Consider the following 17,508-nt stretch of genomic DNA (forward strand, 5'->3'; position numbering starts at 1 on the left):
ATCAAGTCAGGCTGCATAAAACCCATGTAAATAACTAGTCCTTTTCTGTTTGAATGAATTACAAAGGACATAAATACAGCATCGTGGCTAAAGAAAGGAAGACATATGTACAGTTCATTTACAGGTCAGTAAATACCTCTGCTTCCCATAACCACCTGTGACAAGCAAGGATTCCCTGTTGAACATAACACCACTGATTTGCAATTAAATCTTCTAAACCAGAGGGAAAACTGTTTGGCTTTTTTTGTTAACTGAGATCTAGACTGCTGGAGAAGCTGTAATTTTTAAGTGCGGACAAAATTAGAATTATCTGTGCCATTGATGCATTAGCCTATGATTTTAACAAAAACAGATACACAACAAATAGTGCCAATGCCTCGGTAGCAGAATAACTGAAGAACTCACAGCTGCCACTGGTTGCACTGGCAGTACCCAGAAAGCAGCAAAATGATTGGTCATATTTACTGAGACCTCAAACCTAGCAGCACAAAGCAAAGATGCCATCTCACAAAACCAGTATTGATACCTCCTTCCCAATAGTTCAGCCTACGCTAATAACAAAATGACACGTCTGAAAAACAATTCCTCCATGGTGCCACCATGTCCAACTTATCCTGTGAGTGAACTGAATACAGAAGTAGTGCATTGCTCCGGATCCATTTAGAATAATTTATACTGAAATCTTTCGTGGAAAAAAGTAGTGGAGAGGAAGGAATCAAATGACAGTAGTTAATGTTTCTAACTGGAGTCTCCAAACTGCTGCGAGCTCATGGAAGGGCGAAAGTGGCTGCGAGGACTCTGCTTGTCTGTAGGTTCTTTTGTCCTTTTTACAACAGTCTCTTGTTTCTGAGCAGTATAGAATGCATACTATCCAAAAGTCATGGGTATCAATATCCTGCATTCTACAGCTGGTTTTGGTTGCCACTCTCCCTTCTTGCTTAAAGCTAAAAATCCCTTTTTTTTCCTTCCCCTTTCTGAGCAGCTGTTCCCAGATGGAGGAGACAGTGAGAACTCAGCAATCCCTATAAAAACATGAAAACTCATGTACCAAAAATTTCTGATAATATGGTTAAAAATTCCCTACAAAAACGTTCTATTGCTCAGCAAAAGTTCATTCTTGGACTTGGAAGCTGTATGCTCCATCCATAGTTCATATTTCTAGCACTGAATTCTTTCCCAAGAGAGACTGACCTTGACTGCAAAAGAAATCAGCTTACTTTGGGGCAGAAAGCATTCATCAGGCTTGTAGAGTATTCAGTTGAGTCAGACAATCATGACTATTGCAATATCACAATATTGCAATATGTCAATAACTCCTGTTACAGACACTGCCCACTGTTAGGAAATGAGGATGAGATGCAGTGAACCAAGCAGACAATGTGCTAAAAGAGATGCCAGAATGGAAACCCCTCAATGTGAGGGTCTTCTGGAACTTCATCTGGCAGATACTGGAAGACAGAAAATCAGATCTTTTGAAAATACCCACTTACATGAAATTGTCCCACTTCCATGGGGATGGTTTATCTATGGGATGAGCACTGAGCATAAAATAGAGGAAGAACCATCTTCCAGTATCAAACTTTAAGATCAAAACTAACAAGTGTGAAATGGATGTGGACACTCCCAGCAAGGGCATGAAAATTCCCACCTATGTCAGGGGTCATAAAAATACTGTTTCCATGGAGTCTTCTGTATTATAACATGCCACAGTTTCAAATGATCTAGCCAGGCTCAAGTGAAAGGTTATCAACTGATAAGAAAGCAACCTCAAGCCATAAAATTGAATTGAAATTTGAATCAAGTCTATCAATTGTTATGAATACCTATCTTGTTCAAGGCAACTGTTAAATCATTAGGCCTTGAGAAATGTGACAAAAATTCATGAAACACAGAGTTCTCAAAGAAAAATCTGTATTACCAGTCCCATTTTATAGATGGGGAAACTTAAGCACCGAGTCATAAAGATGCCTGCTTTTATGTCTTGCACACATGCTCAGGGCTAAACCAATAATTAGATTTGGAGTCAGGAAAGACTCTGTGCCTTAGAACGGCAGGAAAAGACCCCTGTGTGTAGCATTCTTTGGTTTTAATTTGCTGCTTTCTGTAGAGACACACTCTGCTTCCTAAGGTCATCCAGACAGTACTCATGGGTGCAAGCCTCCAGAACAATTCCACCCAAGTGGCTGCTTCTCTCTCAGGAGTGGCAAAGAGCACCCAGCAGGCTGTCGTGGCAGCCAGCTGCCTCCTGCTGTGGCCACACGTTTATTGGCACTTTGGAGTAGCTGCTGCTGTGTCCAGATGGGAAAGTGGAATTAGATGCATGAATTCTACTTTGACACTGGCAGCCACCATTTCTATATCCAGATGCTTTGCAACAGGTCCTGAAACTGAGCATCCAGTCCTTACTGCTGGCTAAGCCAGACCTTCCAGAATCCCATGGAGTGTACTGGCAGGGATGTTTCTCTCCTGCTCACTTCTTTGTCACAGTGTCATGTTTGAGACTTTTCTCAAAAATCTCAAGTCTGTCTCCAGATATTTGGGGATGTGTTGAAGCTTGTAGAGTTCAGAGAGAAGGGAGTGAATGGTCTTGTGACCTTTCTGGATGACTTAATCTCTTCTACAGGAAATTGCACTCAATGACCAGAGAAGTTTTAAGTCCTATATTCCTAGAGGCTCAAGTCAGCATCAGATGTAGGAGTATGTTACGGTGAAAAGGAAATGACTGAACTAAAGCAAATACTATTATATGAAAATTACTTCTGATCACCATCAAATCAACAATTTGTCAGTGATCCATGGATGCAAATCTTCATATAATATTACTCCTCCCCAGACCTCACAGTTCCCTATATTGTATAGAGGCCTCCTTCTACTGGCAGACAATGTTTGCAGCCAAATGTCAACTTTCTGTATTTCTGTTGAGTTTTGTATCTGTTTACTCATATGAATATAATAAAGGAAGTTCTCTAAGATTATTCAACTTAGTGATGTGCCACCAAGCACACTCCTCCCTGCTCCAAAAGCACACTGAAGTGACTCACCCTGTGGCCACATGTTGTTTCTGTGGGAGCAGGGCAGGACTGCATCTTTCAGCAGCAGTCTTCTGTTACACTGGATTAGGTGTAATATGAAACTGCACTTTTAGAGAAGAGTAGATTTATGATGCAAAAAAAATTTAAAATTGCATGGATGAGTCATTTTTCAATAAAAATGCTGTTGAACTAAAAATATTCCGAACCAACAACTGTATCCCCAAAGTTATCTATGTTTTATTCTTTAACAACAAGTGAATAATTTGTAATGTTCAATTTTAAAATAATGTATTTCTGCAATACAGAAATTTTATGTCAAACAGCTATTAAAAACATAAACCAAGATCCTCGCAATGCAGTTTGAATAAATGCCAGAAATGATAATGAAGTAATGTCTTTACAAAAGTTTCCAGTTTTAATTCTACTCTCAACCCTTTCTTATTGTAGCACAATGCTTCCCATGCAGACAGCCTGTCATTTTCCTTCTGCAGGGAAATACGGGGGAGGGAGGTGGGGCGGGAGAACAACCCTAACCTGATTTAACAGTCTGTTGTGCAATTCAACAGCATCCTGTGGCAATGTCTGCAGAATTAATCCTAGCACACTAAGGGACCCCTCACTGAGCATAACCTGCCTTAAACCCTTTCCCATTTAACTGAGGGAGAGCTATTTGCTCAAGCACTTTGGGATGACATCATTTGTTATTTGAGGCCAAAAGCTAAGGGTAATTAAGGCTAAAGAAAATGTTCTGAAAATTTTTGCAATTAAAATGCATGGAGACACTTGTAACAGATATCACTACAGAACAATAGAAACATGACTGGAAGAATTACAAAAAGTCTGACTATTGTGCAACCATTGTGGAAGAAAATTGGAAAGCCCTTTGTCAGTAGCACCTCATTCTACTCCCACAAAGGGAAATACACAAACAAAAGAAAATACAAAGGCTGGAGACATATGGAAATTGCATTTTTTGTTTATATGATAGATATTCCCCCAAATAGTCTAATGTAATTTTAAAACATTTTATAACAGATTTACAAAAGAATGCACAGCAATTCTACATGACTGGGCTAAAAAAAACAGAGGAAGGGCCTTGTTAGGAATGACAACTGTTGCTGGCAGCTCTACCTCTCCAACAAACAAACTCATGGTTCTTTTTATCTACAGTCTGGCATATTATTTTAAAACACTAATTTGAAGCAGTTGGATATCAGGATTGAGTTAGCTGCTTGTTTTTGGAAAGAGTAAGATAAATATGCAGATAGTAACAGACTGATCAAATGCAGTGAACAAGATTTGTTAAGACTCCATGGAAAGTTAAAGCCTGTTAATATGGTAAGCTACAATAGATAATTATTATTTCTTTCAAATTAGATTATAATAGTAACAATCACTGAAAATACTAGTCCTCCTAAACCATAATTTGTGATAAAACTAGCTACCCCGGATCATATTTTTACAGAGGAGAGAAGGAAAAGATTGAATCAGCTTTCTCATTTAAACAAAAACATCCCCAAGAAAAGATTTTCCATGTAACCCACTTAAATTTTACAAAAGTTTCAGCATTCTAAGGGCAATGCTGATGCCACCTGAGAATGCTTTCCTCTGACTTCCTTTCTCTGCCAAAATGAATCAGAGCAAATTGCAGTAATATTGTCAGATAGCCACATCCTGTAGCACATAATGAGATTAAACTATGAAGTGAGGGAAGCCTACAAATATTTGAATCATGACAGAAATTAAAGTGGATACTATTATATTTTAAAATATATTTTTAGTATTTTGCTCTGACCAAATGGTTTGAAATGCAATAAAATTAAGAAATGCACTGTATTTAAATGACATGAAGTAATTTCTTATCCTTCTAATGTGATGAAACAATGAAAAATAAAAATCTGGTGGCAATAAGTGTTTCTGCTTGGCAAATATTTGCATTGACAACACTGTATTTATTATCACAGAAGAATTACATTTGTAGATATTGTACCAGAAGTCATTCTAAGTTTTACACCATAATGAGTGGGGTTTTTAGAACTGCAGGATAATTTGTCAAAAACTTTCACAGAATCATTTAGCTTAGAAAAGACCTCTAAGTCTGAGTCCAACCCTTGACCAATCACCACACTGTCAAGCAGACCATTGCAGTAAATGCCACATCCAGTGGTTTCTTGAGCATGTCCAGGGATGGCAATTCCAACATCTCCCTGGGCAGCCTGTTCCAATTTTAACAACCCTTTGTGTGAAGAAATTCTTCCTGAGAATTTCTTTCTGGAATGTGAAAATATTCTCCTACCACAAACTGGCAATGCTGGGCAGTCTTACAGACACATAATCACGACAGCAGCCTAAATTCATTTAGAGGCAAGATTTTAAAAGGTTGGCTGTTCAGAGTACCAAAAATATTAAGCACCCGCACATCACTAGGTTCTGTTCATTATTGAGCACTCAGAGCTTTGGAAAATCAGGCCTGACATGGAGCATTTGTATGCGTGCACGATGTCAATTCGGTCACGAATGTTGGTAAATTGGAAGGATCAGTCAATCCCTTGCGGGCATCCCGTGCCCACGGCCCCGCTCCAGAGCGCGGAATGAAACCCCCCGAGCACGTGGGGCTGTCATTACTAAATGCAGCCACCAGACGGCAGAAGCAGCCCAGCGGTTTTCTAGGCAGTTCAAATACAGACTAAAACTGTTTCAAAATTTATGACTTTAAAGCCTGTCTTTATATCGAAAAGCCAAATAAATAGCCAACAATTTTTAGTGCACAATACTTTATCTGCTATCTTCTTAATTTCCTTAATATGGCATCATTCATAGAAACTGAATCCCAAGATAATTTGGAATATTACTATGATCCATCCATACAATAAAATTCTGAAGATTAAAAGTATGAAATCTATCATTAAAATATATATATTCATTTTCATTTAATATATAAAACATAATTTGGTTATGCAGACAAGAGACTGCCCCAGAATCTAGAAATTGTGGACAGGCACTTAAAACCTTAGAAGTAGTAAAATGTTACAGACTGGTAAAATAAAAATTCAGTGCTAAGACAGCAAGAAAGGATCAGAGAAAAAGAAGGTACAATAATTGAGTTGGTGCAAGGTCATGGGTTTTTTTAAAGGTCACAATGAGATAATGTGTTTGAAACATATGCAATTTAAAAATTACAAATTCCCAAAATTTTATAGTGATTAATAACACGACTAATGACATAGATAATTTTTAATGAAGAGGACTATCTTATACCACCTGCCTACTTCTGTCCTTTCTGCTCCAAATTGCACAAGATTAAGGAAAAGAGTGACAGATCATACTCATGGTGTTCTCAAGCCATCCTAATGGCAGAGGAAATCCTGGTTTAGGAGCTGGGAGAAAAAAATCCTGGAACATAAATCCAGAAAGAAGGAATATTTACTTCCCTTTCAGTCTGGGTGCTGTATCAATTTTACTGGCCACACATACACATCCTTACAACATCTCAAGCCAGATGACCCTGCTTGAAATTTAATATCAAAAGCATAACTGGTACCTATGTGAATCCACAACATACTCTGTTTGCTCAAGACACTGGACTTTACACCCACTGATCCACAACGTGGATCAAAACACACCTGCAAAATCTGTTCTTTCATTGATTTTTTGTTCTTTTTTTCCCTTTTATTTTTCTTTTAAGGCACAAGCAATGCATTACTTATTCTGTCACTCCAATACCAGCCCCATAGCACATCCATGTGATCAAATATTAAACATACTCAGGGGTATGAAAGTCATTGGCAATTACACCCAGCTACACCAAAACCTGTATATCCCTAAGCATTTTTGATCATGGTCTTACCTCCCTGCTTAATAAATAGTGTCCTGCAAAAAACCAGATATTAGAAGAAATCCTTATTGCTGTTTCTAAACTCAACAAGTACATGATTAGTTTTCCAATTTGCTAGTCAATCTAAGAAAGGAAAGCTTCAGTGGTAACACTGTGCCATGCAAAACAGCATTTCACTCTTCCTGGGATTCCCCTGAAAATACTGCTGGCCCCACCAGTATCAATTTTGGGTGCCCAAAACAGACAGACTGGTTTCCATATTTTCTGTGTAGCCCCCTCCCCCTCATGTCCCACAAGTCCAGGCACTATCCCTCCCAAAAGGAATCTAGAACTGCAGGCTCTTCAGCAGCCCTGGATTCCTCTCCCTCACCAACAATCCTGTTTGCCCACTGTGACCACAAGAACTCCCTTCGTGATGCAATCAGGTGGGATCCTTATGCCCCCCAAGAGGTGGAACGGCCCCAGCTCCCCCTCATATAATTATTATTACTGCTTTGTCTTTTTACTGTTTCATTATCAAATATGCACATAAGATATTCTAAATAGCTTGTGTAAAAGTAACAGAATGTGATTTTGATTCAAGATGAATCCATAACATGAATAACAGGACATGAAATAATAATTCAAGTCAATCACTATAGCTCCAAAGTATTCTTGGAAATAAAATACCTTAAATTTCCCATGCAGTTATGTAATATTCAGTCCTTTAAAATAAAGGGACAAAGATAATCTATCTAACAATTAATAGGGAAATGAAGTCAATCCAAGGAATAAAAAAGTTGTTTTACAACCAATTTCTAGAAAGCTTTGATTTTATGATTGTTAGTTAAACCTGAGAGTTGGTCTCAATCGTTTAAGAGTAGCTTATTTTCATGTTAGATAAACTGAAGGAGTTTGCAAATGATTTTATGCTGCTTTTATACAAGGCTTATGTTAAAATCCAGTCACATAAAATTGCTGGATTATTTTTAAAGTCACATTTCCTTTTAATAATGCTTTGAGCACAATGTTAATCTTCTTACATACAACTATAAAAGTCACAGGTTTCATCTCTTCCAAAGTATTTCCAATACAAAACTTTGAACAAGTAGAAAAATGTAAATGTATCCACACACACAAGAAAAATCATAACCTGTAGTTTGCTGGTGTGCTGTCTTGCTATTTGTAAGCACTGACTTGACTAAATAATTGCAAATTCAAAGTGTTAAATGACAGTTTAATGAATGCTGTTTCAACCTGGGCTTTTGATGCTAACATTAAAGTTTTAAACTATGGTTTTATGTATGCTTCAAGTAACATCAAAATAGAACTTTGGAAGCATTGGCTCTTTGGTATAAATTAACGTGAATCTGCTTTTAGACCATAAGCATAGCACATCTTTTTTGGACAGCACTGCACATTGCTGAAATTTGTAGTTAGAAAAAAAAAAATTAAGATAGAGACAGTAATTAAGAGAAGGACATCAATTTAAAACAAATTATTATGCAAGCAAGTGGAAAACACTACTAGAATATTTAAGCTGCAGTACAGTCAGAGACAGAGGCCCAGTATCATCCTGACTGAGGATTGTAGCTATTAATGGCTGTTGACGTGACAACTTGCCCATATTAAGAGTGAGAGGGTTTTTTGCTGGAACAGTTTTTCTCCATCTTCGTCAATGTATCAGCTTATCACAAGGGTCAAATGATCGCTGGAGCCAAAGCAAGGCAACATGGCTGGAAGCAAAGGTTGTGGCTTCGTGAGCTTAAGCCAGAACTAGAACAAAAAAGACCGAGACTCTACACTCTGAAGCGCAGAGAGACAAACAGAACCACTGCGAGGCAAAGCATGCAAAAGTGGGGCAGGGCTGGATTCCAGCATCCACGGTGGCCTCTGCCGACTGCCTCACCCACTGCCGTTCCTGGCCTGGCAGTGCCTGCACAGGTAACAGAACTGTCACAGGCATTGCCAAGGGAGCCCTGCATATTGCCAGCAACTACTACACAAAAATCCTGTGAAGTCCAGACTAATACTTTTCAAGGGGGGAAAAAATCCAGCTGTTTTGAGAAAGTGATGGGCACAATTTAAACCCATGCTGGTCAGAGCAGGTATAAATGTAAAGTGAGAGGCTCTTTTTTGACTTGCTGATTCCTTTACTCTGGGAAGAACAAGCTAAGCCAAATGAAGGAAATAATGCAACTCTGCTTTTAAATGCTTTCCCCCTTAGCACTATGTGGGACACTCCTAGTACCTCACACCAAAGATCCTGCTGGTCACATTTGCTAATGGAGAGCAGGATACCAGGGCTGGTGCTATTATTATTCTGCTACTATTCTACTGCTTCTCTTAAATTGCTTTGTCAGACTTCCGTCACTTGAGACAAGTTCCATTATAGCAGACATTAGGTGTATTTAGGTATTTGCCAGATAATAGAGTAAGGTTCTTAGGCAATCAATCTGTACAGATTAGTCTAATCTGTTGCTGCTGGAAACCTTGTTTCCAGAAGCAAAGTAGACAATAGTTTCAGATTACCTGCAGTAAGGTTAAACTATGGGCAATATATGTTTTGAGGTGTGAAGAAAAACAAAATAGAAGAATGCATTCCCAATACTGTCTTTGCCTTTACCAGATCAGGCAGGTATCTGAATTGAGATTTCAATTTCTCTAAAAACTATTCCTAATGGATCTGGCTCAATTTAAATTGCTTTACTTGTGAATGTTCCCTTAAGTATTTTGGAATGCAGGATACAACAGAAGTTCAGTTAGGAATGTTATTTCCCAAATCCAACAAAGCACAAAAAATTAAGATTTCAACATCAGATAAAAGTTTGTTATTTTCATATTAAAATAAGATTTCCAGGAGCAAAGTCAAACAATTCAAGATTTTTAGGATTCTGTATAAAAGTGAAGGCAATGAGCCAATGAAGTTAAGAACACAGAAGGGCCAATATCTGTAGCCCAGTTCTAAAGCAATGCAGTTTTTCAGTGATATTTTTCAGAAAATACAGAAATGTTTTTTTAATTTAAACTCTCATAGCTCAAACTATCATTCAAAATACTAAGTAAGGACTGAAGTCAGATCATCCCTCCTGTTGGGTTTTAGCTTTTTTTCGTATGAGACAATATAAAATGATTTTTTTCTATCACCCCATTTTCTCAACTTACCTTTCATCCTATTGGACAACAGATATGGATACAAGCATGGAGAGAGGAAGAGCAATACTGTGTTTGTTCGTGAGATAATGTAGAATTTATGTCTAGCAAGAAACACAGGCTGGAGTCTAACAGAAGGTCACCAGCACTTGGGACAAGTGCGTAGAGCTCTGCTGAACAAAGAGCAGCATAAACCTGTACTTACAATGTTTCCCTACATTGTGGCCATGAAGAGTTGGGTGGGGTTTTTTCATATAAGGCTCTCCTTGACTTCAGGATGAATATCAAATATAAGGATAATTAACTTTCTTGTACTGTTTGATAAAAATGAATTCAACATCCTAAAATTAATGGCAATGATCTGCATATCTGGCCTGGTCCCCACTGATTTGATCCCATGAAATGCTACATTCTGTCATTGAAAGATAATAGGGCAACTTCCATAACTGGAACACTTACACTGACAAGAGAGGAGATAACCAAGTTAAAGAATTAAACAGGCAAATAGCCTAAATTAATTAAAATTATGTAAAAAGATTATAATTGTCAGCTTCTTTTAACTGAGCAATTGTTCAAACTGAAGAGCCAGTTGAATATTAGTCCTTCCATTTGAGACACCTTTTTCTAAAAACCATGTTCTTTATGAAAACTATCATATTCTTTATAAATAAGCTATTTAAACTCCAATGTGACAAACTGTTTCCAGTAGCAAAATTTATTTTGCATCTGGTTTATTTCAGACTTGAAACAGACTTCTCCTAAAACCATAAAGCTTTGTCAAGTCACCTGCAGTAATTCATAGTAGCTGAAAATCTTGTGCAACCCAGGGTTTGCATTTTTTTGAACTGCAAAAATATCTCAACTTCTTTGAAAATACTTACTCAAGTATATAGGAAAAGTTCACTTTTTCCACAAAAAGTAGATTATAATAATACTTCAAGTATTTACAGTTTATTTGAATGAAAATTATAATAAAATTTCAAATCTGAGCATAAATTCATAATTACTATATCATTACTTAATACAGGTTATGAATAATCATTCATTTTCTGCAGTAGTACTGTAACAGCAAGCCATCCTTCCTTCTACTCTAGCAGGCTGGAGGTGAAAGTGTTTTTCACCATTAGAAACTGAGATTCTCTGTGTGATCTTTTCAGCTTTGCACGACGGTTCTGGAACCAGATCTAAAATGGAAAGAGAAGGGATGCTTTTCAGAAATACAGCAGTGGAAAGTATTCACACAGCATTACACATTTGTATGGTGACACCAGTTTGCAAGTTCAATATAAATTTTAAATCTGCAGATGATAGCATGTAGCTACCTGCTGTAATTTTAACACCATAGATGAAGAAAATAATATCCCCAGCTTAACTGGAAAGTAAGAATCAGCTTCACTGTAATTAATATAAAAACTGGTATTAAATTCAGTGACAGAATCAGACCCTGGAAGATCCTGAACATCTGGAATTCAGACACTTACGGTGTTATTTCTTCAGCTGCTTAACTATTTGCAACATCAAGTTTCCCATCAGGCCAAATATAATACTTGCATCAAAAGCCTGATAAACAACAAAGCAAAGCCCAAATTCTAATGTTTACAGTATGCTTCTTATCACACTGAACTACCTGGAAATCAATAATTAATATCCCTGAATAGATTTTGCTTTTGGCAGATAAAGACATAGGTTCAAACAATTATTTAACACATCTATGCTCTGCTGGCAGTCTTGCAAAATGTGCAGGCAGTCACACAAATTATGTCCGTATTTGTTTCAAATACATTTTTCAAATATGGTGACAAGCAAAATATAAATATGATTTTAAGGAAATGATCAAGTTCTGCACATAATAACTGGAGATTAACAGAGCAGATATTGTGGAAATATTATAGTGATGAATACCTCATCAATGCTATGGAAGGCTTTAGATTTCAGAAGGAATTCGATGGTTTCCATTTCACAAATCATTGAAGGCACATATATACATTGATTTAAACTGAGAATATTAACATCCTTATTACTGCTGTCAAACTACTTACTTATATAGCCAGAGAGTACATACAGCTGGAATTACAGAAAAGTTCAAATAAATTTTTATTTACCTGGATCCTGTCTTCATCTAACTCTAATTTGCGAGCTAACTCTTCTCTAATATCAATGCCGGGGTAGGAGTTCATTTTAAAAACATTTTCCAATACTTCAATCTGAGGAGATTAAACACACTTGTTGAATAGTTATCACTATGTTCATAGCAGTAAAACATAAAATAAATAAAATAACAGCTTAGTTTGTTCAACAGGAGACTTCTGATCAGTGTTTGCACAATTCTGATTCCATAGATAAAGAGAGGTCTGCTGAAATTAGCAACATTCCTGTTAATTTACACTAGTTCCTGATTACATTTCTCTCTGCCAAGGTACATCACACTGAATTTATCAGCTGTTAGAGGTTTCTTCCAACATTTTATTAAACTACATTGTTACTCATTTATTAAGTAGGAGGAAAGCCCTACCTGGTTTCTAGTGAATGCAGTTCGTGGTCTTCTACCCCTGTACCAGCTCAATTCTCGTTTGAAAGACAGCCTTTCAGCGACTGAAAAATATTTTTCACATTTGAAAACTTTTTCCTCTTGCACTGGATCACTTCTAGCATGAAATAATGGATTTTCATAGCAAACAACAGGGATTTGCCGATGGGGATCACTGTCATCACCTAAAACTAGAAAGAACAAGAAAAGGAGAGCTTCAATTTACTGGTTTGCAGTAGAAACATGCCAATATTTTTAAAGGGTGAAAGCTTGAGAGGTTACAAAACAGACCGACTTACCCAAACTGCTGCATGCATCCATCCAGGGTCTGTGAGGTTTCCCAGCTGGAATGCCATCTTTTTTCTGCTCCAGTCCCAATATACTCTCAATTGAGAAGGAGCACTGTGTGGCTTTATTCTCTCCAAAGCCGGGCACCTTGCGCAGATCCGGAGAAGCTGCTGTGTTAGCAGCACACAGCGAGGGACCGGCCATGCCTTCGCCCTCAGCCAGCATAGCAGGGGTACTGTACTTGCATTTCTCCACAAGTCCTCCTTATAGCTATGTTGACAAGGGGGTTGGATTTGCAACGTCATTAATTAAAATCCTTTATTAGAAAGTTTTAGCATGTCAATGAAAACTCTCCCACCAAGAGGCACGAGGAGTTAATTGTTTATTTGTTTGCAAGTAATTAGCAACTAATGGTGACACTAGGGGGGCCACCAAGGGGGACAGAAAGTGTTATCTCTCCTAACCAGAGCATCGACTTAACTTTCTCAAAAGAAGCTGTGCACAAATATAGTACTTCTCTTTTATTTGAAATCATTAATGTATAAAATCAGTTTTTTAAAAAACTTTATACTCTAATGGACTCCACTTACCTAAACATAGAAGCATGATAGGAAACCAGTCAAGTAATAAGTAATCTCATTTAAGTGAATTTCCTTCCAAGGAAATTTAAAAAATAATCTCTTAATGCTATTAGGGTAATCCCGATGAAAATGCCTCTGTTTTTTCATATGCATATGTAATGGTGAACGTGGTCAATAAAACAACAATAGCTTTTGGCATAAGGCACTGTGCAGTGGGTTGGCAGTGTTGTCAAAGCTCAGTGTAATTGCCTTCCAAGTGCCTGGATTAGTTAATAGGAACAGTTGCACCAACTATTTTAAATAATTCATGCATTCATTTTTCTTATGAAAATAACTTTGTTGCAGCCTTTTTGAAACATACCAGATGTGAAATTTCCTGATAATTCTTCACTACATCAAAGCAAAACTTCAAGTAATAGAACTAGTACACTCAAATGTACAGGTTTAAAAGCATCCTTTTTCTCATAGATGCCTCTCCCTTCTCATAGGTTTATAGCAAATAGAAGCATATTTAAATCCTACAGAGCAAACACTTAAAAAATTATGAGTAATGGGGAGAAAGGAGATAAAGGCTTTGTAATGGGGCTCAAAGTCAGATTTCATCCATTATAAAGAAATATAACATTTTTATATTCAAGCTCATCTGTCAGTTACACAGCAGTTTACATCACATGCTCAAAAACAGCTTTTGGTTCAGGACAAGAAAAGGAGGAATTTCTGTAGAGACACTATAAAATCAAGATTTATCCAAAAATAACAGGCAAAAATGAAAACAATATTTTCATTTCAGGAGGAACAGTTACCACTCCTACTGGCCTTTGTGTTGTGCAGTAAGATTGCTGTCAAACCAAACTATTAAAAAGTGATAATTCCAGAAATGATCTTACCAAGGACACATCTCAGCACAGATCAATGGATCTTGAAGCAGCATCAATCCACCTGCAATGATCACTTGCAAGCTGAGCTCCAGCCACCATTTATAGACCTTAAGCCTTCACTTGAAAACTGTATTTCATTATTTTGGCCCATTAGTAATGACCAATACTACCTTGCAACCCATGTGAAATTACCTATAGACTTTTAGCTAAATACCTTTGTAGGGGCAATTAGAGCAACACGGCAAACATGAAGCTGGGAATACTAAGTAATCAATAATAGGAAAACTCACTGCTCCTTGGATATGCAAATCCAATCCTCTTACAGCATCACATACTTGATGAGGGAGCAAACTAATCTCCCTTTCAGACTTTGCACCACTATTTTTTGCCCAGGGACAGTGGACTTCATCTCTTTAGTAGATGAAGCTCTGGTTCTTTATGGATGGGAAGCCTCCGAGGGCTGTTTACACCAGCCCAAGAGACCACACTGAGAGCTCTTGGGGGCTTTGCTCTGAAGCCCCAGCCCTTACTCTTGCTGCCTTTTGCTCTTCTCACCCACTGCTACTCCACTGCTGGGTCACCTTCCACTAGAGCCTGGGCAGTATTTTTTTTCCAGGTTTTTTAAAAGGTATAAATGGTATATATTATCTTTCTTGATTACTTATCACACTCCAAAAATCTGCCTTTCACCATACCCTTACCACAACTTCTTTACCCAGCACTATTTCACCACCTCAGAAGTCATGCTGCATAAAGCTCTCTTTCAAATATGTTTTGAACATGAATAACAAGTATTATATTCAAAGCCAACTGCAAAATTCCCAAGTTTTTTAAAAGCAAGAATACCTCAAAATGGTAACACCAATTTTCACAAAACAAAAGCAGTTAGCTATTTCCTGGCTGAAGTAAAAGCTATTTTGGCAAAGGGAGATTGAGTGAATGCAGGTAAATTCAAGGTTAATCCAAAGTTGCCACTAGCAAAAGTATGAGAAACAGTGTTAAACAGTGAGAAACATTGCAAACAAAGCCTGCCTTATCCACACAGCTTTCACCCTCCAGCAGAGGCAAAATATTCTCTCCATAAGGGCATACATCTGGCATCCTCTAAAGATCTGTTCGCTGCTCTTCTCCCTGTTGACAAAGTGCCAAGGGTTAGTTCCCCACATTTTTAAGGCCTCTTAGTAGATATTTTGGAGAAAGAACAACAAAAAACAAAACCAAACAAAAACCAACCCCCCTAAAAAAAACAAAAACAAATCAAACAAAAAACCCCAACCCCACAAATCAAAAATCCCAAACAACAACAAAAAACCCCTCACACACTAACAAAAGACCTACAATACTGAAAACAGTGTAACACTAAAACCACGCTAAGAGGATTCAGAGGGATTCTTCAATTCATTACTATCACATTTGTTGCTGTCAAATTTGTAGCCCAAGTAAAACTTTTGGATGCCACTTACAGCTGTAAATACACAGAGCTAACTAAACCCAGTCCACTTAAAGTTACTACCTTCCTGAATTCCACTGGGAAAATGCATCTTACAGTCCAAACCAGACCAATTTCTTACAGGAGACTGCTGTAGAACTTGGTCACAAGTTAACTGTCTCAAAACCAGAAAGCACATCTATTTATAGGTCATGAACCAATGTTAATGCCCTGTCACGTGGTTACAGGTACAAGACTTAGTCTTTAAAATACCTTGTAAGATAACCCTGAATTATTACCCTCGTTGACAGGGGAAGGGAGAGGTGCTGTGACTTTGTTTCAGTCAGGTGAGTCACCGGCTGAGCTGGTAAATGAATTGACTGAACAGAGCATTAACTTGGAAATTTCTTCACCATTCCCTACAGGGAAAAACAAAACAACACAACAACAAAAAAAACCTTAAATAACACCACCCACCAAAAAACCCAAACCAACAAACAAAAAAAAGCCACCTCAAAAATCTTTAATTGTTTGTAATTTAACACACCAGCCCTGTCTTTTATCTGCTTTTAAAGGTAAATCATGACCTGATACAACATAAAGACAGGTCTCCATAGCAAGACTGCACAATCATTATCATTTACTCTGCTGAATGACTTAATGCACTTTCTAATCTGTTCTTATACTAAGTTCACCTGGTCCCAAATAGGCAAAACCAACAAGGGAAGTGCCTCTTTTTTTTTTTTTTTTTTTTTTTTTTTCCAGCTAAGAAGTATAATCAGTCTACAAAGTCTTGCTCTCTAAAAGTACCTGAAAGGAGGTTGTAGCCAGGTGGGGGTCAGTCTCTTCTCCCAGGTAACAAGTGACAGAACAAGAAGAAACGGCCTCAAGTTGTGCCAGGAAAGGTTTAGATTGGATATTGGGAAAAGTTTCTTCATGGGCAGGGTAGTCAGACACTGACAATCACCATCCCTGGAAGTGTTCAGAACGGGGGAGGATGTGGCACTTGGGCACATGGTTTAGTGGTGAACACAGGCTGCTGGATTAATAGTTGGGATTGATGATCTTAGAGGTCTTTTCTAACCTTAGTGATTCTACACTAATTTCAGAGCTGAACCAGTTTTCAAGTCTAACCAATGACCTGTTTCGATTCCTGTGAACCCTCAATAGTTTTGAGCATTTAAAATCAGTCCCCAACCTATAGCACCACACTTCCTCAGTCTAAGGCAGCAAGGAGCCTATTTTCTAATATCTAATCAGAATCTCCCCTCTCAGCTTCAGGCCTCTTGTCCTCTCACTACAAGCACAGTAGAAGTGACTGGCCTCCACCTGGGAGGACCATCCACATGGCAGGGATAAGAGGCGACTTCCAAAAGGGACGCTCCAGGTAACATAGAATGAGGGCCAAAGATGCTTCATAACGGCAGGGACCCAAGAGGGCTCGCCCGCTGTGGGGTGGCCCCAGGGTAACTGTTTATGAAGAGACGACAGCAACGCCCAGAGCACAAACAGAGCTGGGAGGGCACTTTGCCTGACACTCATGACCCGCACTGCCGAGCAGTCACCTCAGCAGGGACACGTCCCGGCTGCCTCCGCTCCGGCTCCCCGCACGGAGCCGCTCCCGGTGCGGAGCCTCCGCCCTGAGGGGCCCGCGCGCGAGCGACCCCGCCCTCAGCCCCCGCGCCTGCGCGCGAACGGGCGGGGCCCGCCAGCCAATGGGCAGCCGGGCAGGCGGGGCAGGCGGGCCCAATGGGAGGCCGGGCGCGCGGGGGGCGGGGCGGGACGTCCGGCGCCCGGTGGGCGAGG

At 38.7% G+C, this 17,508-nt stretch overlaps 1 protein-coding gene across 4 annotated transcripts; it reads right to left on the bottom strand.

Annotated features, from left to right (window-relative positions):
- Positions 1 to 10,930: 10,930 nt before the first annotated feature.
- HESX1 (HESX homeobox 1) lies at positions 10,931 to 17,365 on the bottom strand. 4 transcript variants are annotated; one of them, XM_039558637.1, is made up of 7 exons: positions 17,268 to 17,365; positions 16,002 to 16,121; positions 14,283 to 15,404; positions 12,826 to 13,084; positions 12,512 to 12,717; positions 12,102 to 12,203; positions 10,931 to 11,183 (listed from the first exon to the last, which is right to left on the bottom strand). In XM_039558637.1, the coding sequence occupies exons 4-7, from the start codon at positions 13,037 to 13,039 to the stop codon at positions 11,085 to 11,087; spliced, it is 621 nt and encodes a 206-aa protein (XP_039414571.1). In that variant the 5' UTR covers positions 13,040 to 13,084; positions 14,283 to 15,404; positions 16,002 to 16,121; positions 17,268 to 17,365; the 3' UTR covers positions 10,931 to 11,084. The 4 variants fall into 4 exon arrangements, with proteins under 4 accessions (XP_039414571.1, XP_039414569.1, XP_039414570.1 ...); XM_039558635.1 differs by having other exon boundaries at positions 15,976 to 16,121; XM_039558636.1 differs by lacking the exon at positions 17,268 to 17,365 and adding an exon at positions 16,513 to 16,551 and having other exon boundaries at positions 15,976 to 16,121.
- Between the last annotated feature and the right edge of the window lie 143 nt (positions 17,366 to 17,508).

Source organism: Corvus cornix, chromosome 12 (assembly GCF_000738735.6).
Source record: "Corvus cornix cornix isolate S_Up_H32 chromosome 12, ASM73873v5, whole genome shotgun sequence".
In the NCBI taxonomy this organism is placed as follows: domain Eukaryota; kingdom Metazoa; phylum Chordata; class Aves; order Passeriformes; family Corvidae; genus Corvus; species Corvus cornix.

What these genes read in the sequence shown, in the direction of transcription:
- HESX1 (XM_039558637.1), bottom strand. Translation starts at nt 13,039, where the DNA reads ATGCTGGCTGAGGGCGAAGGCATGGCCGGTCCCTCGCTGTGTGCTGCT. An exon ending in CTGCATTCACTAGAAACCAG is followed by an intron (nt 12,204 to 12,511) that starts GTAGGGCTTTCC and finishes TAATCTCCTCAG; the next exon opens with ATTGAAGTATTGGAAAATGT. An exon ending in TAGATGAAGACAGGATCCAG is followed by an intron (nt 11,184 to 12,101) that starts GTAAATAAAAAT and finishes TTTCCATTTTAG; the next exon opens with ATCTGGTTCCAGAACCGTCG.